This window comes from Ostrea edulis, chromosome 2, assembly GCF_947568905.1.
Source record: "Ostrea edulis chromosome 2, xbOstEdul1.1, whole genome shotgun sequence".
NCBI classification, from domain to species: Eukaryota; Metazoa; Mollusca; class Bivalvia; order Ostreida; family Ostreidae; genus Ostrea; species Ostrea edulis.
In genome coordinates, this window is record NC_079165.1 from 93,939,931 (window position 1) to 93,967,586 (window position 27,656).

The 27,656-nt window shown below is 36.2% G+C and overlaps 1 protein-coding gene across 6 annotated transcripts in view; it reads left to right on the forward strand.

Moving 5' to 3' along the window:
• The first annotated feature begins 253 nt into the window (after nucleotides 1-253).
• Nucleotides 254-27,656, forward strand: part of LOC130051986 (uncharacterized) — a 36,698-nt gene continuing 9,295 nt past the window's right edge. For 4 of the 6 annotated variants that reach the window (XM_056155577.1, XM_056155581.1, XM_056155578.1 and 1 more), the window contains exons 1-18: nucleotides 254-389; nucleotides 7,374-7,495; nucleotides 7,874-8,027; nucleotides 8,423-11,768; nucleotides 11,918-12,025; nucleotides 12,647-12,754; nucleotides 13,645-13,752; nucleotides 14,364-14,471; nucleotides 15,116-15,223; nucleotides 16,095-16,202; nucleotides 17,104-17,211; nucleotides 18,111-18,218; nucleotides 19,067-19,174; nucleotides 20,069-20,176; nucleotides 22,836-22,937; nucleotides 24,137-26,155; nucleotides 26,516-26,596; nucleotides 27,008-27,112. In XM_056155577.1, coding sequence (XP_056011552.1) covers nucleotides 11,720-11,768; nucleotides 11,918-12,025; nucleotides 12,647-12,754; nucleotides 13,645-13,752; nucleotides 14,364-14,471; nucleotides 15,116-15,223; nucleotides 16,095-16,202; nucleotides 17,104-17,211; nucleotides 18,111-18,218; nucleotides 19,067-19,174; nucleotides 20,069-20,176; nucleotides 22,836-22,937; nucleotides 24,137-26,155; nucleotides 26,516-26,596; nucleotides 27,008-27,112 — 3,436 coding nt within the window. In that variant the 5' untranslated portion in view covers nucleotides 254-389; nucleotides 7,374-7,495; nucleotides 7,874-8,027; nucleotides 8,423-11,719. The remainder of the gene's footprint in view (nucleotides 390-7,373; nucleotides 7,496-7,873; nucleotides 8,028-8,422; nucleotides 11,769-11,917; nucleotides 12,026-12,646; nucleotides 12,755-13,644; nucleotides 13,753-14,363; nucleotides 14,472-15,115; nucleotides 15,224-16,094; nucleotides 16,203-17,103; nucleotides 17,212-18,110; nucleotides 18,219-19,066; nucleotides 19,175-20,068; nucleotides 20,177-22,835; nucleotides 22,938-24,136; nucleotides 26,156-26,515; nucleotides 26,597-27,007; nucleotides 27,113-27,656) is intronic. The other 2 variants (XM_056155579.1, XM_056155580.1) reach the window with 2 other exon arrangements.

Genomic DNA, 27,656 nt, shown 5'->3' on the forward strand with positions numbered 1-27,656 from the left:
GTGTTGATCCCAGATCAGAAAAAAATAGGTGTGTGTGTGTGTGTGTGTGTGTGTGTGTGTGTGTGTGTGCGTTGGAATATATTACACGCCGAGGTACTTCATAGAAGTACACAGTCACGTTTCGAGGTACCAAAAAATGGCGAGGTACTTTTCCCGAGACCTCGGTACGTGTACCTCGCCAAACGCTTGTAGATACCATATCACACAATTTCTCCTCGTTTCAAGGGGTACCTCTATATAACGTTGTAGATACTTGTTTGTGTGTCAGAGTGTGACCCCACACACCTGACAGTCAACTCTGATCATATTTGGATTGTTTCTGCGAAGCAGTGCGCGCGCAGATTTCGGAACCAACGTACCGGAAGTAGAAAGCTAACCGGCTTGGCGAGGTAGGAACACACAGTTTTTCCACCATATTTTCTCTTATTTTAGGAAATGAATAATGTTGTCATGGTTTTTATTATCTTCTAATAAGTAACAGTAATTTACTTAATACTTAAATCGATATTAATGATCGCATTTTTATTTGAAATAACAAAACGAAAAGTAAACAACAGTTACTGAACTAAACAAAATGGCGGTCAACACATGTAAATCAGTTGGATTTTTCCTGGCCGAAAACTTATATTCATATGATATCATACTTCATTTTTGCATTGCTCGTCAAATGAATTTCCATGTAGATTTACCACAGAAAAAAATATACTTATTTCATATCTCGGATGCCATAGCTATCTCTTCGTTGATAATGAAAGGTGGTTTAAAATCCATTTTTATAAATATTATCTGAAATACCACGTTAAGAATGAGATTGATCTGTAAGGTGAGTTCCTGATTTTCTTCACAACTAACTTGTTTTTTAAAATGGTAATTATTAGGCAAAATAAATTGTGTGTTACGGACAACCCAACCCCATCTAGCGAAACCCCGCCGAATAGAGTTTTTTGTTTTTTTTGTGTTTTTTTTAACGATTTTCTGACCATTTTGGTTGCTGGCCACAAATACACAAGACTGGGTATTAAAACTGGGTATTTAAGAAGAAAGAAAAAAAACTTGATCCCTACCTTACCTACCATTTTTTAGGGTGTTGCCCGAAACACACAATTTTTTTTGGGGGGGGGGGGGGCTTAAGCTGTGTCCAATATAAAAGAACAAGATATTGCGGCCAAAACATGCTAAATCTGCTAGTTCTGGCATCTCTAATGTGATGTCGCACCTTGAATTTGGTCATTTTCCTATAGCAGCTAATTCCAAAGTTTTGTTGTTGCTGTTTCTGATTTCATATTTGATGTTAAAATTCTGACTGTAACTGCAGTATAAATCTGTTGGTACCAGAGGTAGGGATGAATGTTTGGTATGAGCTAGGGCTACTCCAGTACTATTGTAATACAGGTTTGTTTTAATATGCTAATTATATAAAGGGGTGTCATATTGGCCACAATAGGAGCAGCCCTCGTGCTAAGTGAAAAAATCAAATTTATAAAAATTTCATATAAAAATTCATATAAGGTTTCTAGTCAACTCGTACCATAGTTACCGAGTCAATTCGTACCCGATTTGTAATGTAACTAATGTTGAGTCTAGTTCTATTTTAGTCAGGGTTGGCAAAATGCCGGCATTTATCCATATTTTCCATGCCACTGGCAAATACCGGTATTTACCGGTAAATTCCAGTAAATGCCGGCAAATACTGGTCAATTGAATCGACCACACTGGAATTAATATATTTTAAAAGTTCTTTGGTTAGTTTTAACTACACTGGTTAATAGATTTTATTCTAAAGATTGAAGTTATTCCTATTTATACTAAATTATGAGTTTTGAGCTTTTTTTTTTTACACTTTAATTTAAATTTATTACACAATTATTTTTAGGGTGTTTTGTAATTGTTGGCTGGACACTTCTAGATAAAGTTTTAGAGTCTTAATTAGCACTTACAACTGTTTGGCAGTCAAGGCCTGTTGCACTGGTCTTTCACTCTTTATCTTTGTCAACAACACTTAATAAATTCCAAATGGAATGTTTGCCTGGATTTCATGCTGAATAACTATGGTGATATTGGTAATGTGTAGGTCTGTACAGCAATAGGAGTAGCAGTGATTATGACCAAAATTTGTCTTACTGCTGTAAATGTATTGGAGGGTTGAAACCATAACATAGCTCATGTCATACTTGATCCCCTCTTTTTCCTTTCAACTTCCTATTTTTGGGTGGAACAGAAAATCATTTTGATATTTTATTGCTTTCATCTCTGTTTATGTCTGTTTAATCCACCCTGAATTGACAGTTTCTTGAAACTTGTTTTAACAATTTATACCATATGGTCTTCTTATAACTAGACCAGGTGGCACCATGCGCAGGTAGAATTATACCAGTGATGTATGTTTTACCTGTATTGTTGAATTGTTTAAATTTTTTTTAATAATATCTAAATTTTGTATAGGAGGTTAAAAAGCAAAGATTCAACTGTTAAAAATGATTCAGCCTGGGATTTATTTAGATTTAATCAATTTTAATGTTAATATGTAATGATAAAGAATTATTTTAGATTTAACTTCGATTTCACATTTTGAATTGTTGAAGCTATAAATTTACTTTAAAAGTTCAATTGACCAGTATTTGCCGGTATTTGCCACTTGAGTCTTATTTGCCAGTCCGGTAAATACCGGTAAATGCCGGCGGTAAATACCAGGGGTGGAATTTACCGCCCAACCCTGATTTTAGTTCTGTTACCCTACCATACACGATTTATTTATAATGAGAATGTCAGATTGATTTCCTTAAAACAAGTGAAATCAATATCATCATGTGTTTTTATTTATTCTATTTGATAGTATTTATCATTATCCGAATATGTGGCACCTTGGACGTTCACGAATGTATCTCAACATACACAATTAAATGCAAATTGATGTGAAGTTCTTTCATAACGTTTGGTGAGCAAGTGTGACAGAAATATTTCAATATTCATCGGGATTGAGATCGTGCTTTGATGGGAAGGCTGTAAAATTAGAACATCTAAATTGGTGCAATTCACAAAACTCACCCGCTGAGTTCGTATGTAATTACTTCATTGATGTAACATTTTAAACTGTTAAACTCTTCATCATAACAGAAACACATTCATGTATATAACAACGCAAGTATTTTATTATTGGCGAATAGTTTGATGGTCAGCACATATATTGGCGTTACTCGATTTACCGCATTCCTACAATGTTTCGCAAAACATGGTGATCTTGACAAGTAAATAAACTGCAGATAGGCCTATGAATGTCCTATTGGTATTTTGTTTTGTGTTGCATATGCACAATTTATTCCCTTCTCATGAATATGTTTGGCTTAAATAGATCCAGGTAAGTGATTCGTCTCAGTTTCGAATTTGTTCTGTTGTTTCCATTTAAATTAGCTACGTCGGCATCGAGTTTTTACTGTGTGACATATCTAGGATATATATATATCAATTGAAAGCTTCATGTTTATGAATTGAAGCCCCTTCATGCTTATGAAATGAAGTTAATATCAAATTCTTCCCAATAAGACTCTTTTTAAAATCCCAAATATGTTTTAATTAACTGTATATTTAACATCAAACTAAACAACGAAACATCAAACTAATTAAATATGATATTGGTATGCCTATGTTTTAGTTCAAGGTCAGGTCACACAGCATTGCACTCTCTGATTTATAACATCCGTCAATTTTTAATGGTGGTTCCAGTAGGGGACATGTATTGCTTATGCAATACTCTCAAAATGCTTGTTTAGTATGATTCATCATCTAGTTGACCGTTCAAATAATGGCCCTGAGGTCAAAATTGGTCACGCCCCAAGGGTCAGGGGTTTTCCTTGTATGGACATAGTAAAAACTCGAAACAGCAAGGCCTAGGGCTTAGATATTTTTATAGATTCTTTGAAAATGTTTTGGATTAGATATCTTATGTTTTCAAATAAGGATATAGAACACTTTATTCCAAAGTTAGTTGTGTTAAAATGCAAGAAGTCAATACTTTTTTATGATATTCTAAACCAAAATACTTCTGTTTAATACATCCGGCAAAACAAAATGGAGTGAGCTTTTGGACATCAATACGAAAGAATGGCAAATAATCCACAAAATACCTTTCAGAGTGACAAAGGACTAGGGCTGTGCGATAATACCGGTATTCCGATATATTGCGATTCGTCTCTAAAAAATATCGTATCGCGATACGTTTTTTCAATACCGGTATATCGGCGGAGATGCTTGAGCTAAGAAATTACGTTTAAATTTGAGATTTCTCACATCAAATATAACGTTTCATATGGCTGAAGCATTTTTGTGATTGTTCAAAATACTAAGATATAGTTTTTCTACTTCCAACAGAGCAATGGAGTTAAGCAGCCAAGTTTATGTTGTGTCTGACTATATTCAAGAACACTTGTTTTTTAATTTTCATGTATTCTGCATGGAAATCTATCTTAAAATCAATGAAATAAGAGACAAGATTGTTGATATTCTTATTGAAAAATATTGCAATACATATCGCAATACATTTGAAAATATTGCAATATATCGCGATATGAAAATTTAAACCAATACGCAGCCCTACAAAGGACAGTAAAATTCAGTGGTTTCAATACCGAATTATCAATCGCATCCTTGCAACAAACTCTTTTCTATTTAAAATTTTAAAAAAAGTAATTCAAAGTACTGCAGACTAAATTGTCACTCAGAAGAGGAATCTATTGAACATATTTTATGGGAGTGCAATTTTTATACGCCCGTTTTCAGACGGGCCGTATTATGTTATGGCGTTGTCCGTCCGGCGTCCGTCCGAAATAGTTTGTCCGGGCCATAACTCCTGATCCTCTTTGTAGATTTTAATGATATTTCACAGAATTGTTGCCCTGGACCTAAGGAAGTGTCATGACCTTGATCCAAGGTTATTGGTCAAAGTTCAAGTTCACTATACACATAATAGTTTTAACATTGGCAAATAGTTTGTCCGGGCCATAACTCCTGATCCTCTTTGTAGATTTGAACAATATTTCAGAGTTGTTGCCCTGGACCTAAGGAAGTGTCATTACCTTGATCCAAGGTTATTGGTCAAAGGTCAAGGTCACTACACACTTAATGGTTTAAACATTGTCCGGGCCATAACTTTTGACTGAGTGCATGGATTGGAATAATATTTCACAGAATTGTTGTCATGGACACAAGAAGGTGTCATGACTTTGAGTCAAGGTCACTGGTCAAAGGTCAAGGTCAAAATGCACATCCTGGTTCAACCTTGTCCGGACCATAAGTTTTCACTGAGTGCTTGGATTGAAATAATATTTCACAGAAATGTTGATTTACACCCAACAAAGTGTCATGACCTTAAGCCAAGGTCACTGGTCAAATGTAAAGGTCACAATGCACAGTGGTTTTTACTTTGTCCGGACCATAAGTTTTCACTGAGTGCATGGGTTGGAATAATATTTCACAGAACTGTTGCTCTAGGTCCAAGGAAGTGTTGTGACCTTGAGCCAAGGTCACTGGTCAGATTTCAAGGTCGCAATGCACATAGTGGTTTTAACTTTCTCCGGACCATAAGTTTTCACTGAGTGCATAGATTGGAATAATAATTCACAGAATTGTTGGTCTAGACCCAAGGAAGTGTCATGACCTGGGTGAAGGTCAAGTTCACAATGCACATAGTGGTTTTAACATTGTCCAGGCCATAAATTTTCAATGAGTGCAGGTATTTCAGTAATATTTCACAGATTTGTTGCCCTAGAACTAAGGATGTGTCATGACCTTGAGCCAAGGTCACTGGTGAAAGGTCAAAATGCACATAGTGGTTTTACCACTGTCTGGGCCATGACGGGCATATATTGCTACGTTTGCGTTGCTCTTGTTTACAAACTTTTTTGAGTGATTTTGAGCTTTTTCTACAAGATAAGACTTGTTTGCAAATAGCTATTACCAAAAAATCTTTTATTCTTGGTTTTATTGAAAACAATAGTATTGTTAAAAATATTATTGTTTTATGGCTAAAATACTATGTGTATACAGCAAGATGTACTGAGAAGCCCTTGAGTTTACCAGAGTTTTCCAAATCAAATGTGGAGTTGCCAGACATTTTGTCTGCCATTTTTTCAAATTCTACCAGACACCAAAAAAGTATGGCAGACAACTTATAAGAATTACAACTATTTGGGACAATGTTGTCAGACATTTTGACTGGCATAATAAGAGAATCTGTCGGACAAGGGTTATTGTTTTTAGGCAGACTTTTGCCCATGTCTGACAGGATTTGAAAAACTTTGGTTTACATGCATTAATATCACAAATGAAATTTTCCTATGAAACACAAAAATTCATTTCTTATAAAAATGGTGAAAAAGAAAAATTTAATGATACCCTGTGGAACAGATGGAACCAATTGTTTTCTTAAACTATTTCTTATACTGATACTCTTACTCTGTCTTTCTTATATTCAAAATCTCCCATATATTCAGATGCATTTTGTTGTTCTTTTTGTATATATTTGTCATGATAGAGAACTCTACTGATACATGTGAACAAAAAAAATAAGAAATTATAAAAAAAAAAAAAAAAAAAAGATTGTTCAAATTATGGCTAATTTTAACACAGAGCTTAACACCAAGATAACGCCGTGTTAAAGTTAACCACCTTTCGAAAAACCGGGCCCAGGGTCAAAATTGGTCACCCCCAAAGGGTCAGGGATTTTCCTTGTATGGACATAGTGAAAACTCGAAACAGCAAGGCCTAGGGCTATAGATATTTAGCATGATTCATTGTCTAGTGGACCTCTACCAAGATTGTTAAAATTATGGCCCTGAGGTCAAAATTGGCCATGCCCTGCCTGGGATCATGGGGTTCCCTATATTGGCATAGTGAAAACTAAAAAAAAAACTACTTCTCCAAAACCGCGAGGCCTGCATGGGGCTTAGATATTTTTGTGCATTATTCATCGTCTATTGTACCTGTACAATATTGTTAAGATTATTTGTTGATGACAATGACCTTGACCTGTTGACCTACTTTCTTGTTTCTGCAGCTATACTAAGAAATTAGAACTGTGCATACTGTTTGCTTTATTGTTGGAAAAGAGATGTTTTCTGAATATAAGGCCACACCAAAATGAAAAGTACAAGTTGACCACAAAAAGTAAGAGTTGACCAAAAATCTAGTACGACTTGACCAAATTGGGACGGTGCAAGTTGACTCGGTACGAGTTGATGGTAGACCTGATACCTTATTTAATGGTTAGAACTTAAACTTGATACGTGATACATAGAGGTTAAGGCTCTACAAACTTCACTAGCAATATAGTTGTAGTATTATAGTATTTCACGATTCAAGATAATCTGCTTTATTTGCAGGCTCTCACATCAACTGATCATCATGCGGTCTAAGAGAAAAAAACCGAATTTGTTAGCAGAAGAAACCATACTTAAGAATAAAGATTTAGAAGGATTCAAGATGGATATCATACCTCCAAAAGGTAATTTGTACTTCGTAGTAACCATGACCCTATAGTCTATGTTTTGTTAATTTGATTGATTTGGTGTCAAATGAGAGCCATGGTGATTTCAAATTCATTAAAATAATAGTATTGTCAAGGCATTGATTAAGGAAAATAAAGCTACTAGGAAGGGAATAAATCTCGATAACTTTGAAGAATATCTTAGTTTTAATTTTTAAAGATATCTGACAAACCTTTCTGCACAGTATAATTCAATTCATTTGTTCAAATGGCGATCAAGTTTTGAAATTATTGTACCAAGTGATTTTCCAATTCTGTCATCTGTCGTTAAAAAGCTTTTGTAGAGCCTTGTTTAGATTTTTATTAGGATTTTTAATGTTACATTTCTTTTAACAGGTCGAGGAGTAAGAACAACAATTGAGAGGTGTAAAGGAGACTTTTTGCTTGCCTATCATGGGGAGTTAATCAGTGGAGAAGAAGGAATGAAACGAGAAAAAAAATCTGACTCTGTGTTCAGATACTTCTTTTTCTTTAAAGGAACACAATGGTGGTATGTAGATTTTTAAATATTATTGTATCAAATTAATTAAATATGGTGATATGGAAGAACTTAGATGAATAAGCAACTTTTTATCATTTTAACATTGGCATTAAGTAATGATTATTATTCTCTCAAAACATCAACTATTATGCTTCAGAGGATTTTATAATTAAATATTGATCAGGCCAAATTTTTGGGAAATTTGTAATGGGGAATTGGGAAAAAGTTTCAAATTTCTTGATTGGGAAGGGGTCGAATATCGGAGTCATGCAGTTAAAGAAGGTAAGAAAGCCCTGATAATATTCTTTGCTGGATATAAGTTTGTCAGCCTTGTTTACTGACAGGCACCAAGAAAAGTTAAGCTCCGGTTATACAAGCAGCACTTGTTTCATGCTATTTTGCAGCATTGATTCCACTTTAGAAGTTGATAGTGGCCAGTGGATGGGGAGACTTGTCAATCACGGAACACATAGGGAACAAAACTGCAAGATGAGATGCATTGAAGTTAATCAGGTTCCAAAACTATGTCTTTTTGCAATTAGAGATATCCCGGCTGGCGAAGAACTCTTATACGACTATGGAGTAGCAGATCTGCCATGGGAGGTTTGTTTAGCATTTTGAATTATGTAATTTTATTTAACATATTACAGAGTAAATGTACCAGTGTAACTGTAAGTATAAACAGAGCCACTGAATTTTAAAACTTCATATTGCTGAAAAGTTAAACATATTCTTATTTCAAGAAATATAGATAATAATGCCAAAAAACTTGTGCTTAGATGTTCTTCATTATGTTCCCCGTAGCTAATCTGCTTCAATTTGCCCTTATTCGTCTGTGTGTATTTGTGCATGTTTGTCATACTATCACTATCAATCTGGTGTCATGCAAAAGTTGTAAAGTATTTGTGCTAGAGCTAAGAAACTTTGTGGGATTGTTCCTCAGGTGTTGTAGTTATGCACCTTGCATTTCGTTTACTCGCGCATAAAATTTTGTAGAGTCATTGACAAATGCATAAATTGGGGTCATATGTGTCCTATGGATGCAATTCTAGTTGGTTACTGGGAGTGAATGTTCCTGACCACAGTGGACCAATTTTTGCTTTAAGTTAACTGTACTGTTGTCATTTTTATCAGATATGTTTGAGGTCCAATGGTCTTTCATGATGACTGAAATAGGTTAAATCATGTATGCTAATATAAAATGCTATTTTTGTTCTTTTTTTTATCACATTTTAGAACAAAAAATCAAAAGGTAAAGTAGTTCACTTTGTTCAAAGGGATGTAATGATACTGTTATTTTGTTACCAGTTTTTGTTTTTGTTTTGTTATTTTCACATTTAGCTTGTCTGTTGTTGTTATTTGAAAAGAATAATTCTCAGTTACTGTGACATCTGCTGGATTGTTGTCATTGTGATAACATCTAGATGTTGGCACACAAGGTGGTGCATTTGTAATTTAATTGTTCAAGTGTGGAATTTTATACAATTTTTGTCAAGCTCGCTTGCGGAAGCTGATATAGTTGTCACAACGGCAGTTCCGTGTTTGTTAGTCAGTCAGTAAGTTAGCGTGTCATTCGAATTTTGTGTCCGGGCTGTATCTCCCTCACTTATCATCAGATTTTAAAATAACTTGGCATAACTCATCAACGCAAGAAGGCGATGTGTCAATTGAATGAACCATGACTGATGGTCAAAGGTCACACTTCAAGGTCAAATGCTGAAATTCAATGTTTTTATCCTTGTATGGGCTGTATCTTCCCCATTAATGATCATGTTTTAAAATAACTTGGCATAAGTCGGTGGTGTGTCACATACAAGAACAATGAATGTTGGTCACAAGTCAAGATCACACTTCAAGGTCAAATTCTGAAATGCCTCATTAGGCCAAAAAAAGGTGTGTTTCCAATTACATATCAAAAAAAAATGTAGGGTCGGGGGTTGGAAACATTTTTTTTTTGCTTTTATATTTTATTCATGCGCTATAATTCAGTACAAATTTGCCTTGCATCACCAGGAACAAAGTGTATTCACAATAAATATGTTTGTGTGTACTGGCATGTAACATCCGAGTGTTCAGTATGGGATTAAAAATAAATTAAAGCAAAAAAATGACATTTTGACAACTGATTTTACCATGCATATTTAAAAGTATTTATTACACGAGTATGTCTTCGGAAAGCATGAAGGACGCCATCTTGGAAGATTTCGGTAATTTGATTATTGAGCCCAAACTTATTAGAGATCGAAAAACGAAGTGTACGAGAGTTAAGGACTGGAAATGACTAAAAAATTTAGGGTCGGGAGAAAATTTTAGGGTCGGTCGGGTAATCGGAAACACACCTACCTTTTCTTTTGCCTTATGTTTGTAAAGCTGTATCTACCTCAGTTATCAACAGATTTAAAATGACTTGGCAGGAGAGATCACCACCAGAAGATGATGTGTCATATGCAAGAGTCATGCGTATTGGTCAAAGGTCAAAAGGTCACACTTGAAGGTCAAATGCCCAAATTGCATATTATTATGCTTTTAATTCCGCACTGCTTCTCCGTCATTTATCAATGCACTTCAGAATAACTTGGCCTAAGTGATCAACACCAGTAAGTGAACATCATACTTAAAGGTCAAATATTAATATCCTAATGTATACAGCTAGAATAAGCGGCGGACTCGACATGTTGGTGTTCTGCCGACAAACATCTAGTTTCAGTATTTTGATTAGTGAAAGAAGTATGAATTGTGTATTTAAAGGGACATAGACACGTTCTGAGCTAAAATTGTTCACATTTTAGATTTCCATTTTTAATGTTTACAATGCTCACTTGGGTATTTTTAATGGTCAGCAAAAATTTGAACATCATTTGTTGAGTTACAAGTGAGATACAACACTTACAATTCTTCACTATGTAGTATGTGCACAAGGCTCAAGCCATGTTTTTGTTTACCTACATACCTACATTGAATATGTTAGTGTAACTTTCGTTTAAAGCAGATTTTTTCATATTATAAGTTTATTCTGAACACAATTCAACGTTCCTAGTGATTCTCACATCTCATTTTGTTTTAAACATGGTAATTTCTGTGAAGCAATCATTATGTAAACAAAAACAAGGTTCGATCCTTGTTTACATAGTGAAGAATTGTAAGTGCTGTATCTCACTTGTAACTCAACAAATGACGTTCAATTTTTTTTTTTCCTGACCATTAGAAATACCCTTAGTGAGCAATGCAAAGATAAAAATGCATGGAAATCTAAAATTTGATTATTTTTAGCTCAGAACGTTCCAATGTCCCATTTAGTTTCCGACTGCCATTTACATATATAGGTCAGGACCAAAATGCACATTAGACTAGTTTTTAATAATTATGTAACTTCTATTTGAGGACTTGATTACAGTTGAGAGACAGTATGCAATGTAAGGTGAATATATAGCATTTTATGAACAAACATTGTGTGGTACAGGGAGCACACACACACAGTAATTTTTCCCATGATGCATCAGAGGAACTTTCCCATGATACATCAGAGGAACAGCCATTGTTGTTTTGTGACTTGAAACAATGAACAAAACAAAAAATGGAATATGAACTTTTAAATTTGATTCTTTTAATAATTTTAATTATTTTAGTAATTATTTTGATAGTTGAACTGTCTCTTATGTATAAAACCATCAGAATTTTTTTACATATTTGGGATAAACTTTATGGTTATGAATGGTTACATGGTTCGCCAGAGTGATTTATTAGTATTAGGTATGTTAAAGACCTATGCATTTATTTTAGCTACAATGCAATGAAAGCTTTTAACATATACAAGTTTTCTCGAGACTCAGTCTGTTTTCTGGAAATACCAAATGAATGAAATATAAATACATTAACATGGAATGTTTATTTTTTGGCAGATGACGTTGGGATTGATGTGAGAAATGAGCCATCCAGTATTGCTGATAAAGCCTCCTCTACAAGCTCTCCTGATTTTGAAAGCAGCACCGAAGGAAATAGCTTAAGAGGTGGGTCAGATTATCATAATAAATAAGGTCCTTAACCATAGCTTTTTTGGTCATTGTTTCCTCCATCATTTCATATTAGTTTATACCAATTTATTTAAGCTCTCTTGCGATGAAAGCTTATAACTTGTACAAGTTCTCTTGAGTCTGTTTTCTGGGTCAAGCTAACAAGTACTAAGCAGGCATTTTGAGAGGCCCAAAAACTAGCCCCGAGTGGCATTTGAACCTAGGACCTCTTGATCTGGAAGCGGCCACTTTACCATTGAACTTTCCCGGCCCTATGTTTCATATTGTTGTTGTCTTTACAAGAATATATAGATACCTTTGTATGTATGCGTTCAGTTCAAAAAATAGCATTCGTGTGTGTGTGTGTTTGTGTTCCTTGTACCTCACAATGTCTGTACATTCTATGTTATATTTTTACCTTTGAATTGCTGTATACAGTTTTTGACCCCAATAACTAAATGCTGTAGATTGAATCATACAAATTCCGTACAACCATGGTCTTTGAGGAGGTGGTTAGTTCAGATTTGACTTGTGAATGATAATTTTGTAAACTGATTGGTTTCAAAAAATTAAAATTGAAATATAAATACATTAATATGGATGTTTATTTTCTGGCAGATGACGTTGGGATTGATGTGAGAAATGAGCCTTCCAGTATTGCTGATAAAGCCTCCTCTACAAGCTCTCCTGATTTTGAAAGTAGCACCAAAGGAAATATCTTAAGAGGTAGGTCAGATTATTATGATAAATAAGGTCCTTAACTATAGCTTTTTTTGGTCATTGTTTCCTCCATATTTCATATTAGTTTATACCAATTTATTTGAGCTCTATTGCGATGAAAGCTTATAACTTATGCAAGTTCTCTCGAGTCTGTTTTCTGGGTCAAACTAACAATTACTGAGCGGTCAATTTGGGAGGCCAAATATCGCCTCAAGTGGGATTTTAACCCAGGACCTCTTGGTCTGGCAGTGGCCACTTTACCATTGAACTTTCCCGGTCCTGTTTCATTTGGTGTTACCTTTACAAGAGTATATAGATGCCTCTGTCTGTATGTGTTCAGTTGAAAACAAAAGCATTCTAGTGTGTGTGTGTTTGTGTGTGTGTTCCTTGTACCTCACACTGTCTGTACATTCAATGATAGATTTTTACCTTTGAATTGCTTTATACACTTTTCAAACCCAATAACAAAATGCTGTAGAACCCAGGACCTCTTGGTCTGGAAGCGGCCACTTTACCATTGAGCTTTCCCGGCCCTATGTTTCATATTGTTGTTGTCTTTACAAGAATATATAGATACCTCTGTATGTATGTGTTCAGTTAAAATAAAAGGCATTCTAGTGTGTGTGTGTGTTCCTTGTACCTCACAATGTCTGTACATTCTATGTTATATTTTTACCTTTGAATTGCTGTATACAGTTTCTGACCCCAATAACTAAATGTTGTAGATTGAATGATACAAATTCCGTACAACCATGCTCTTTGAGGAGGTGATTAGTTCAGATTTGACTTGTGAATGATAATTTTGTAAACTGATTGGTTTAAAAAAATTAAAAAATGGAAATACCAAATGAATGAAATATAAATACATTAACATGGGATTGTTTATTTTTTGGCAGATGACATTGGGATTGATGTGAGAAATGAGCCATCCAGTATTGCTGATAAAGCCTCCTCTACAAGCTCTCCTGATTTTAAAAGCAGCATCAAAGGAAATAGCTTAAGAGGTGAGTCAGATTATTATAATAAATAATGTCCTTAACCATAGCTGTTCTGGTCATTGTTTCCTCCATGTTTCATATCTAATTTATACCAATTTATTTAAGCTCTATTGCGATGAAAGCTTATAACTTATACAAGTTCTCTCGAGTCTGTTTTTTGGGTCAAACTAACAATTACTGAGTGGTCATTTTGGGAGGCCAAATATCGCATCAAGTGGGGTTTGAACCCAGGACCTCTTGGACTGGCAGTGGCCACTTTACCATTGAGCTTTCCCGGCCCTATGTTTCATATTGTTGTTGTCTTTACAAGAATATATAGATACCTCTGTATGTATGTGTTCAGTTCAAAAAATAGCATTCGTGTGTGTGTGTTTATTGTACCTCACAATGTCTGTACATTCTATGTTATATTTTTACCTTTGAATTGCTGTATACAGTTTTTGACCCCAATAAACTAAATGCTGTAGATTGAATCATACATATTCTGTACAACCATGGTCTTTGAGGAGGTGGTTAGTTCAGTTTTAACTTGTGAATAATATTTTTTTTTAAAAATTGGAAATACCAAATGAATGAAATATAAATACATTAACATGGGATTGTGTATTTTTTGGCAGATGACATGGGGATTGATGTGAGAAATGAGCCATCCAGTATTGCTGATAAAGCCTCCTCTACAAGCTCTCCTGATTTTGAAAGCAGCATCAAAGGAAATAGCTTAAGAGGTGGGTCAGATTATTATAATAAATAAGGTCCTTAACCATAGCTGTTCTGGTCATTGTTTCCTCCATGTTTCATATTTAATTTATACCAATTTATTTAAGCTCTATTGCGATGAAAGCTTATAACTTACTTATACAAGTGCTCTTGAGTCTGTTTCCTGGGTGAAACTATCAAGTACTGAGCAGGCATTTTGAGAGGCTCAAAAACTAGTCCTGAGTGGGTTTTGAACCTAGGACCTCTTGGTCTGGAAGCGGCCACTTTACCATTGAACTTCCCCAACCCTGTTTCATTTGATGTTACCTTTACAAGAGTATATAGATACCTCTGTCTGTATGTGTTCAGTTGAAAACAAAAGCATTCTAGTGTGTGTGTGTGTTTCTTGTACCTCACTATGTTTGTACATTCAATGATATATTTTTACCTTTGAATTGCTTTATACACTTTTTAAACCCAATAACAAAATGCTGTAGAAACCAGGACCTCTTGGTCTGGAAGCGGCCACTTTACCATTGAGCTTTCCCGGCCCTATGTTTCATATTGTTGTTGTCTTTACAAGAATATATAGACATGATAATTTATTTAAAATATGGAAATACCAAATGAATGAAATATAAATACATTAATATGGATGTTTATTTTTTGGCAGATGAAGATGGGATTGATGTGAGAAATGAGCCATCCAGTATTGCTGATAAAGCCTCCTTTTCAAGCTCTCCTGATTTTGAAAGCAGCACCAAAGGAAACAGCTTAAGAGGTAGGTCAGATTATTATAATAAATCAGGTTCTTAATCATAACTCTTTTGGTCATTGTTTCCTCCATGTTTCATATTAGTTTATACCAATTTATTTAAGCTCTATTGCGATGAAAGCTTAAAACTTATACAAGTTCTCTCGAGTCTGTTTTTGGGGTCAAACTAACAATTACTGAGTGGTCATTTTGGGTGGCTAAATATCGCATCAAGTGGGGTTTGAACCCAGGACCTCTTGGACTGGCAGTGCCACTTTACCATTTCCCGGTCCTGTTTCATTTGGTGTTACCTTTACAAGAGTATATATAGATACCTCTGTCTGTATGTGTTCAGTTGAAGACAGAACCATTTTAGTGTGTGTGTGTGTACCTTGTACCTCACAATGTCTGTTCATTCAATGATAGATTTTTACCTTTGAATTGCTTTATACACTTTTTAAACCCAATAACAAATTGCTGTAGAACCCAGGACCTCTTGGTCTGGAAGCGGCCACTTTACCATTGAACTTTCCCGGCCCTATGTTTCATGTTGTTGTTGTCTTTACAAGAATATATAGATACCTCTGTATGTATGTGTTCAGTTCAAAAAATAGCATTCTAGTGTGTGTTTGTGTTCCTTGTACCTCACAATGTATGTACATTCTATGTTATATTTTTACCTTTGAATTGCTGTATACAGTTTTTGACCCCAATAACTAAATGCTGTAGATTGAATGATACAAATTCCGTACAACCATGGTCTTTGAGGAGGTGGTTAGTTCAGATTTGACTTGTGAATGATAATTTTATAAACTGGTTGGTTTAAAAAAATTAAAAAATGGAAATACCAAATGAATGAAATATAAATACATTAACATGGATGTTTATTTTCTGGCAGATGACGATGGGATTGATGTGAGAAATGAGCCATCCAGTATTGCTGATAAAGCCTCCTCTACAAGCTCTCCTGATTTTGAAAGCAGCATCAAAGGAAATATCTTAAGAGGTAGGTCAGATCATTATAATAAATAAGGTCCTTAACCATAGCTGTTCTGGTCATTGTTTCTTCCATGTTTCATATTTAATTTATACCAATTTATTTTAGCTCTATTACGATGAAAGCTTATAACTTACTTATATAAGTGCTCTCAAGTCCGTTTCCTGGGTCATACAAGTGCTCTTGAGTCCGTTTCCTGGGTGAAACTAACAAGTACTGAGCAGACATTTTGAGAGGCTCAAAAACTAGTCCTGAGTGGGTTTTGAACCTAGGACCTCTTGGTCTGGAAGCGGCCACTTTGCCATTGAACTTCCCCAACCCTGTTTCATTTGGTGTTACCTTTACAAGAGTATATAGATACCTCTGTCTGTATGTGTTGAGTTGAAAACAAAAGCATTCTAGTGTGTGTGTGTGTGTGTTCCTTGTACCTCACAATGTCTGTACATTCAATGATAGATTTTTACCTTTGAATTGCTTTATACACTTTTTAAAACCAATAACAAAATGCTGTAGAACCCAGGACCTCTTGGTCTGGAAGCGGCCACTTTACCATTGAGCTTTCGCGGTCCTATATTTCATGTTGTTGTCTTTACAAGAATATATAGATACCTCTGTATGTATGTGTTCAGTTCAAAAAATAGCATTCTAGTGTGTGTGTGTGTGTGTTCCTTGTACCTCACAATGTCTGTACATTCTATGTTATATTTTTACCTTTGAATTGCTGTATACAGTTTTTGACCCCAATAAACTAAATGCTGTAGATTGAATCATACAAATTCCGTACAACCATGGTCTTTGAGGAGGTGGTTAGTTCAGTTTTAACTTGTGAATGATAATTTATTTAAAAAATGGAAATACCAAATGAATGAAATATAAATACATTAACATGGGATTGTTTATTTTTTGGCAGATGACGTTGGGATTGATGTGAGAAATGAGCCATCCAGTATTGCTGATAAAGCCTCCTCTACAAGCTCTCCTGATTTTGAAAGCAGCATCAAAGGAAATATCTTAAGAGGTAGGTCAGATCATTATAATAAATAAGGTCCTTAACCATAGCTGTTCTGGTCATTGTTTCTTCCATGTTTCATATTTAATTTATACCAATTTATTTTAGCTCTATTACGATGAAAGCTTATAACTTACTTATATAAGTGCTCTCAAGTCCGTTTCCTGGGTCATACAAGTGCTCTTGAGTCCGTTTCCTGGGTGAAACTAACAAGTACTGAGCAGACATTTTGAGAGGCTCAAAAACTAGTCCTTAGTGGGTTTTGAACCTAGGACCTCTTGGTCTGGAAGCGGCCACTTTGCCATTGAACTTCCCCAACCCTGTTTCATTTGGTGTTACCTTTACAAGAGAATATAGATACCTCTGTCTGTATGTGTTGAGTTGAAAACAAAAGCATTCGTGTGTGTGTGTGTGTGTGTGTTCCTTGTACCTCACAATGTCTGTACATTCTATGATAGATTTTTACCTTTGAATTGCTTTATACACTTTTTAAACCCAATAACAAAATGCTGTAGAACCCAGGACCTCTTGGTCTGGAAGCGGCCACTTTACCATTGAGCTTTCGCGGTCCTATATTTCATGTTGTTGTCTTTACAAGAATATATAGATACCTCTGTATGTATGTGTTCAGTTCAAAAAATAGCATTCTAGTGTGTGTGTGTGTTCCTTGTACCTCACAATGTCTGTACATTCTATGTTATATTTTTACCTTTGAATTGCTGTATACAGTTTTTGACCCCAATAAACTAAATGCTGTAGATTGAATCATACAAATTCCGTACAACCATGGTCTTTGAGGAGGTGGTTAGTTCAGTTTTAACTTGTGAATGATAATTTATTTAAAAAATGGAAATACCAAATGAATGAAATATAAATACATTAACATGGGATTGTTTATTTTTTGGCAGATGACGTTGGGATTGATGTGAGAAATGAGCCATCCAGTATTGCTGATAAAGCCTCCTCTACAAGCTCTCCTGATTTTGAAAGCAGCATTAAAGGAAATAGCTTAAGAGGTGGGTCAGATTATTATAATAAATAAGGTCCTTAACCATAGCTGTTCTGGTCATTGTTTCCTCCATGTTTCATATTTATTTTATACCAATTTATTTAAGCTCTATTGCGATGAAAGCTTATAACTTATACAAGTTCTCTCGAGTCTGTTTTTTGGGTCAAGCTAACAATTACTGAGTGGTCATTTTGGGAGACCAAATATCGCCTGAAGTGGGGTTTGAACCCAGGACCTCTTGATCTGGCAGTGGCCACTTTACCATTGAACTTCCCCAGCCCTGTTTCATTTGGTGTTACCTTACAACCTCTGTCTGTATGTGTTCAGTTGAAAACAACAGCATTCTAGTGTGTGCGTTTGTGTTCCTTGTTACCTCACAATGTCTGTACATTCAATGATAGATTTTTACCTTTAAATTTTTAAACCCAATAACAAAATGCTGTAGAACCCAGGACCTCTTGGTCTGGAAGCGGCCACTTTACCATTGAGCTTTCCCGGCCCTATGTATCATGTTGTTGTCTTTACAAGAATATATAGATACCTCTGTATGTATGTGTTCAGTTAAAAAAAAAGGCATTCTAGTGTGTGTGTGTGTTCCTTGTACCTCACAATGTCTGTACATTCTATGTTATATTTTTACCTTTGAATTGCTGTATACAGTTTTTGACCCCAATAACTAAATGCTGTAGATTGAATGATACAAATTCCGTACAACCATGGTCTTTGAGGAGGTGGTTAGTTCAGATTTGACTTGTAAATGATAATTTTGTAAACTGGTTGGTTTAAAAAAAAAAATTGGAAATACCAAATGAATGAAATATAAATACACTAATATGGATGTTTATTTTCTGGCAGATGACGATGGGATTGATGTGAGAAATGAGCCATCCAGTATTGCTGATAAAGCCTCCTCTACAAGCTCTCCTGATTTTGAAAGCAGCATCAAAGGAAATATCTTAAGAGGTAGGTCAGATCATTATAATAAATAAGGTCCTTAACCATAGCTGTTCTGGTCATTGTTTCCTCCATGTTTCATATTTAATTTATATCAATTTATTTAAGCTCTATTACGATGAAAGCTTATAACTTACTTATACAAGTGCTCTCGAGTCCGTTTCCTGGGTCACACAAGTGCTCTTGAGTCCGTTTCCTGGGTCAAACTAACAAGTACTGAGCAGGCATTTTGAGGGGCTCAAAAACTAGTCCTTAGTGGGTTTTGAACCTAGGACCTCTTGGTCTGGAAGCGGCCACTTTACCATTGAACTTCCCCAACCCTGTTTCATTTGGTGTTACCTTTACAAGAGTATATAGATACCTCTGTCTGTATGTGTTCAGTTGAAAACAAAAGCACTCTAGTGTGTGTGTGTGTGTTCCTTGTACCTCACAATGTCTGTACATTCAATGATAGATTTTTACCTTTGAATTGCTTTATACACTTTTTAAACCCAATAACAAAATGCTGTAGAACCCAGGACCTCTTGGTCTGGAAGCGGCCACTTTACCATTGAGCTTTCCCTGCCCTATGTTTCATATTGTTGTTGTCTTTACAAGAATATATAGATACCTCTGTATGTATGTGTTCAGTTGAAAACAAAAGCATTCTAGTGTGTGTGTGTGTTTCTTGTACCTCACAATGTTTGTACATTCAGTGATATATTTTTACCCTTGATTTGCTTTATACACTTTTTAAACTCAATAACAAATGCTGTAGGTTTGAATCACAAACTCTGTACAACCATGGTCTTTGAGGAGGTGGTTAGTTCAGTTTTACTTGTGAATGATAATTTATTTAAAAAATGGAAATACCAAATGAATGAAATATAAATACATTAACATGGAATGTTTATTTTTTGGCAGATGACGTTGGGATTGATGTGAGAAATGAGCCATCCAGTATTGCTGATAAAGCCTCCTCTTCAAGCTCTCCTGGTTTTGAAAGCAGCACCAATGAAAATAGCTTAAGAGGTGGGTCAGATTATTATAATAAATAAGGTACTAAACGATAGCAATTCGACCTGATGAACAGCTTTGTAGAGCTATCCGGTCCCTGTGTTTAATTTTTATACGCCCGTCTTTGACGGGACGTATTATGGTATGGCGTCGTCCGTCTGTCTGTCTGTCCGTCTGTCCGCCTGTCTGTCTGTCTGTCTGTCCGGGCTTTGTAGGCTGAACCATAAGTGCCAGGATCTTACAACTTGGTATAGTTGATCACCATGATGAGAGGAAGCTGCCTTATGTTTTTCAAGGTCGTAGGTCAAAGGTTAAGGTCGTAGTGTCACTTAGTAGGAAAACGTTGTAGGCGGGATACAGAACGAACCGTACGCTCCAGGATCATACAACTTGGTATAATTGATCACCATGGTGAGAGGAAGATCCCTATTGTTTTTCAAGGTCGTAGGTCAAAGGTCAAGGTCGTAGTGTCACGTATTAAGAAAACGTTGTAGGCGGGATACAGAACGAACCGTATGCTCCAGGATCATGCAACTTGGTATAATTGATCACCATGATGAGAGGAAGATCCCTATTGTTTTTCAAGGTCGTAGGTCAAAGGTCAAGGTCGTAGTGTCACTTAGTAGGAAAACGTTGTAGGCGGGATACAGAACGAACCGTATGCTCCAGGATCATACAACTTGGTATAATTGATCACCATGGTGAGAGGAAGATCCCTATTGTTTTTCAAGGTCGTAGGTCAAAGGTTAAGGTCGTAGTGTCACTTAGTAGGAAAACGTTGTAGGCGGGATACAGAACGAACCGTACGCTCCAGGATCATACAACTTGGTATAATTGATCACCATGGTGAGAGGAAGATCCCTATTGTTTTTCAAGGTCGTAGGTCAAAGGTCAAGGTCGTAGTGTCACGTATTAAGAAAACGTTGTAGGCGGGATACAGAACGAACCGTATGCTCCAGGATCATGCAACTTGGTATAATTGATCACCATGATGAGAGGAAGATCCCTATTGTTTTTCAAGGTCGTAGGTCAAAGGTCAAGGTCGTAGTGTCACTTAGTAGGAAAACGTTGTAGGCGGGATACAGAACGAACCGTATGCTCCAGGATCATACAACTTGGTATAATTGATCACCATGGTGAGAGGAAGATCCCTATTGTTTTTCAAGGTCGTAGGTCAAAGGTCAAGGTCGTAGTGTCACTTAGTAGGAAAACGTTGTAGGCGGGATACAGAACGAACCGTATGCTCCAGGATCATACAACTTGGTATAATTGATCACCATGGTGAGAGGAAGATCCCTATTGTTTTTCAAGGTCGTAGGTCAAAGGTCAAGGTCGTAGTGTCACTTAGTAGGAAAACGTTGTAGGCGGGATACAGAACGAACCGTATGCTCCAGGATCATACAACTTGGTATAATTGATCACCATGGTGAGAGGAAGATCCCTATTGTTTTTCAAGGTCGTAGGTCAAAGGTCAAGGTCGTAGTGTCACGTATTAAGAAAACGTTGTAGGCGGGATACAGAACGAACCGTATGCTCCAAGATCATACAACTTGGTATAATTGATCACCATGGTGAGAGGAAGATCCCTATTGTTTTTCAAGGTCGTAGGTCAAAGGTCAAGGTCGTAGTGTCACGTATTAAGAAAACGTTGTAGGCGGGATACAGAATGAACCGTATGCTCCAGGATCATACAACTTGGTATAATTGATCACCATGGTAAGAGGAAGATCCCTATTGTTTTTCAAGGTCGTAGGTCAAAGGTCAAGGTCGTAGTGTCACGTATTAGGAAAACGTTGTAGGCGGGATACAGAACGAACCGTATGCTCCAGGATCATACAACTTGGTATAATTGATCACCATGATGAGAGGAAGGTCCCTATTGTTTTTCAAGGTCGGAGGTCTAAGGTCAAGGTCGTAGTGTCACGTATTAGGAAAACGTTGTAGGCGGGATACAGACAGAACCGTAAGCTCCAGAATCATACAACTTGCTACAATTGATCACCATGATGAGAGGAAGATGCCTATTGTTTCTCAAGGTCGTAGGTCAAAAGTCAAGGTCGTAGTGTCACTTAGTAGGAAAACGTTGTAGGCGGAATACAGACCGAATTAGCATTTAAAGGACAGTACTAACTCTGCTGAAATATGAACCCCACTGAAATCTGTACGGGCGTATTATGCCACGCTGGCGTTGCTCTTGTTCGTATTGTTGTTACCTTTACAAGAATATATAGATACCTCTGTCTGTATGTGTTAAGTTGGAAACAAAAGCATTCTAGTGTGTGTGTGTTCCTTGTACCTCACAATGTTTGTACATTCAATGATATATTTTTACCTTTGAATTGCTCTATACACTTTTTGACCCCAATAGCTAAATGCTGTAGGTTTTAATCATACAAATTCAGTTTTGACATGTGAATGACAATTTTTTGTGTGTCTAACTACTAATCAAATGGGGTTAATTTATTAAAATGTCGGTACTCAAAAATGCTCTTGAGTACTACATACTGAAGGGTCTGTACTAGAGTAATTACTAAGTCATTTCTGATAAGCATATGTATCACAAAGCGTGTCTCTGCTGTCAATGTGATATCTTTTTATTGCATTAAAGCACAATAAATAAATGCTGTGGGTCTAAATCCTTCCAAAATAAATATTAAGTGTTTGTTAATTTCAGAACCAGAGGTCACAGATGTCAGTGAGATAGAGAGCTTCGATGACACCGATAATGAACTAGATTTCAGTTTTGAATCCAGGACCAAAGGAAAAAGCTTTATAGGTGCGTCAGATTATTATAAAAATGTGGTCTTAGACCATGATAATTCAAATGGGCTTTGTAGACTAGGCAAGGCATTTTTATACGCCCGAAGGGTCGTATTATGTTATGGCCTCCATCGTCTCTCCGTCCGTCCATACAGCCAGCCGGCCGTTGACAATTTCTTTTCTGGGCCTTAACTTTCTTACTTGCAGTACTTCACAGTAACATACATTACCTCGAGACGATGTGTCGCATACAATATCCAGGTCCCAAACATTAATCGGACTGAAGGGTGCATTTGCCCCCCCCCCCCCCCCCCCCATTAGCAATTGTTTTGTCCGGGCTATAAATTTCTTCTGGTAGTTCGATTTTTAAATTATTTCACAGTAACATACAGTACATCTAGGCGATGTGTTGCGTACAATTTTCAGGCCCGTATATCAAACATTAAATGGTCGGGGGGGGGGGGGGGGGTGCATTCACGCCCCCATTATCAATTTTAGTCCGGGCCATAACTTTGTTACAGGTAGTTGCATTTTAAAATTATTTCATAGAAACATACAGTATATCGAGACGGTGTGTCGCATACAATATACATGTACATCTCAAACATTCAATGGACCCAGGGTGCATTCACCCACCTATATCAATTATGTGTCTGATTATAACTTTATTACTGATGGAAGGATTTTAAAATTATTTCCATAGAAACCTTTCAGCTTATGTCCTGGTCAACTACACCTTCGGGCATGTATTGTGCCTCCAAGCGCTCTTGTTGTTGGTCATGGTGTTCTCCATTTCCATGAGTCATATTGTTGTTACTTTTACAATAGATCAAGAATACCTCTGTCTGTGTGTTCAGTTAAAACAAAGCATTCTATTGTGTGTGTGTGTGTGTGTGTGTTCCTTGTACCTCAGAATGTCTGTACATTCAATGATATATTTTTACCTTTGAATTGCTTCATACACTTTTTGACCTCAATAACTAAATGCTGTAGTTTTGAATCATACTAATTCCGTACAACCATGGTCTTTAAGGAAGTGCTTAGTTCAGTTTTGACTTGTGAGTGATATTTGTTTGTGTGTCTCATCATTAAGTAAAAAAAAGTATTCAAAAATACTCATAAGTACTTCATACTCCAGGGTCTGTACTAAAGTATTTATGAAGACATTTCTAATAAGTATGTGCAGAATAAATAAAAGTATTTGTTGATTTTCAGAACCAGAGGTCACAGATGTCAGTGAGACAGAGAGCTTTGATGACAACGATGATGACCCAGACTTCAGTTTAGAATCTGACTGTGTGTCCAACTCATCCGATATATCTGACGTAATACCTCTGAATGAAAATTCAGCATTCTCTTTGAAAAAACAAACAAGTACAGGTGTAAAACGACGATATAATAAACAAACAACTGTGTACACATCAAATCAAGAGGTAACTACAACCACAGATGGTACTTCAACTAAAAAGGCAAAGATTACATCAAATCAAGAGGTTACTTCAACCACAGATGGTGCTTTAAATAAAAAGGCAAAGATTACCATCCAGAAAAGTAATAATGAAAAGGGCAGAAAGTGGGATAAAAAGGAGTACTGTCTTTTCTGTGAGAAAAGTTCGACAAACATCAGAAAGCACTACCTAAAATCACACAAAACAGAAACAGAAGTACAAAAAATAATGCGTTTGCCCCTGAGATCAAAGAATCGAACTGCAGAAATAACACGCTTACGAAATGCTGGAAACTATAAACACAATGTTAGTGTATTAAAAAAGGAAAGTGGTGAACTTGTTGTTGTTGCAAGACAATCAAATGACTCAAAGCCAGAGGATTATCTTCCTTGTGATGAATGCTTGGGTTTTTTCTTAAAGGAAGGTCTTTGGAGGCACAAGCAGGTGTGCAAATTACGCACAGGGAAGCAGAAGTCCAGGAGAGTCCAAGCAGATGCAGCCCTACTCTTGCCTGCTTCTAACTCCATACATGCAGGACTGAAGGAGAAGGTTTTTGGCAAAATGGTAAGGGATGAGGTAACCATCGCTGCACGTAATGATGCTATTATACTGAAAGTTGGTGAAAAACTGTATCAAAAACATGGACATTTGACACATCTCTATTCCCACATCAGTCAAAAAATGAGGGAACTTGGGCGGTTTTTGATATGCGCAAAAACCCAAGATTTAAGCATCAATTGTTTAAATGACATTATTGACCCTGAGAAGTTTCCATTGGCAGTTAAGTCCACCAAGGTTTTGTGCGAGTTCAATGAAGTGACAAATACTTACAAAAATCCTTCTTTAGCTCTCAAGTTAGGACACCTGCTGAAAAAATGTGCAAAAGTGGCAAAATCAGAAGCCCTGATCAATGGCGATGTTGAGGGAGGAAGCAGAGCAGACAATTTCTTGACACTCTGCGAGAACGAATGGACTGATGAAATTTCAAGTTCTGCTTTGCAAACATTGACAAGAAACAAGATGAACAAAGGCTACTTGTTGCCATTATCGGAAGACATCATACGACTCAACAAATTCCTAGACCAAAAAACAGAGTCCCTACTGGAAACGCTTCATAACCGTTTTGACAGGGCTGAATGGGAATTGCTCAATCAGATGACTTTGGCCCAGCTTGTACTGTTTAATCGTAGGCGCGGTGGAGAAACTCAGAGATTGCTGGTAGGTGCTTACTGTTTAAGAACACAGAACAAAGATTGTCCGCAAGAAGTTATGGAAGCTCTAAGTGCAACTGAAAGAATCCTTCTGGACACATTGTCAAGAGTGGAAATCAGGGGTAAAAGGGGGCGCACTGTTCCAGTTCTACTGACACAAAAGGCTAAGAGGTGCATTGAACTTCTTTTGAGATGGAGAGATACAGCAGGTGTTGCCAAAGAAAATAAATATGTATTTCCTAGGCCTAACTATGGTTCTTTAGAAGCACTGAGGAGTGCTGATGTCTTGAGGACTTTTTCAAAGGCAGCAGGTTTGACCAATCCAGAAATGATTACAAGCACGAGACTTCGAAAACATGTAGCCACAGTTGCACAGGTTTTAAGTTTGAACAAGAATGATCTGGAAATTATGGCAACCTTTATGGGCCATGACATAACCGTTCACCGATCTTTTTATCGGCTTCCTCAGGAAACTCTACAGGTCGCTAAAATGGGACGCCTACTGACAGCTTTGAATAATGGATCAATTGGACAATACAGCGGAAAGTCTCTAGAGGAAATTCCTTTGGACGAGAGTAAGTAACATTTGCAATGATATGCTTTAAAACAAAATTTTCTTTGGCCTTTTAACAATGTCCATGACAAGGTAAAGTTCTGGTTAGGGCCCCATGAGTATCATGCAGAAGCCTTAATATCACATCATCCTTCCACCTGTTCGTCCAAACCTTTGTCCAAATTGCTCCTTAAAATTGGTTTGAACCAAGGAATTATAAATTTTGTGTATTATTTTGTAGTACTGCTTGTGAATCGCGGTTGGGGTTTATTTGTGCTGCAATATCTTAAACAGTTTTTCACCTGTGAATTTCAATGATTACAAACCAAATTACAACAATATATTCTGTGGCACCATTTTATAACCATAAATTCTTCTACAGCTGCCGAGTTAAGCAGTGAGGAAGAAATGGACGAGAATGATAATCAAGAGGACCAAGAGGATGAAGTACAAGGCATTCAGAGTAAGTTTTTTTTTACTGGAAACATTTATGGAAATAAAATAATGTTTAGGCCAATAAAACTATTTTCATACTTTGTCTTCTTTAGGCTTTATTATGTACTCGATAAACAATATATGCAGTCGTTAGCTCTTTAGTTTTTATGCTTAAATGAATAATTCCATTCGGGGGAGCAATACAGTTGTCCATATGTCTGTTCATCTGTCCCATTTTAAAGTCTGAGCAATAACATTGTTATTTAAATAGGTCGGATTTTTTTTAAAGAGTTTAAAGTTTTGTTCACCACAATGAAATAATGTTACCATGACCTTGCCTCATGATGATCTCAAAAGTCAAGGTCACTTTACTCTATAAGGCCTTTTTATTCTAATATTGTTCATGTAAAAACCATTTTTTAAAATTAACATCTTTCAGATCCTGAATCATCTGACATGGACAATCTGACAGTGGCTAAACCCAGTGCAACTGTGACCTCATCACGCCAACCCAGTACAACTGTGACCTCATCACGCCAACCCAGTAAGTGGGTTTTGTTTTAAAACCAAAAATAAAAGAAATGGGTAAATTAACTTTTCTGATAAAGTATTTTATTTCCATTAACATTTTTATCAGACCTGCTTAATTTTAATTTTTTATCATTCAAAGGAATGAGTAGTACGGGCTATAACCACATTCCAAACGAGACCACCAAATTCAAAAATAAAAGATAAATTAAAATGTTAAAAATCCCAGGCAACCGACCCTATTTTTTTGGTAGGGGGGGGGGGGGGGGGGGGCATGTATCCAGAACCATACAATTTTTTTTTTCATTTGGGCTTTTCAATAGTTGTATTGATTGTATTTTTCTCAACAATGTACAGTATTGTTTCTTTTCCAACTTTCTTTTAAAAATAGTACATGCTTGTAAGCTTTGTTTAACTTGTAATTGATTTAATAAACTTGTAAACTTGTTAACTTTATTAATATATTAAGGTAGACATCAGTGTGTTTGTAAGAAATACCTATAAAACAATATGTGGGATGGTACCTCTAAATGACTTGCCTGATGTGTGTGTGGTCTGTG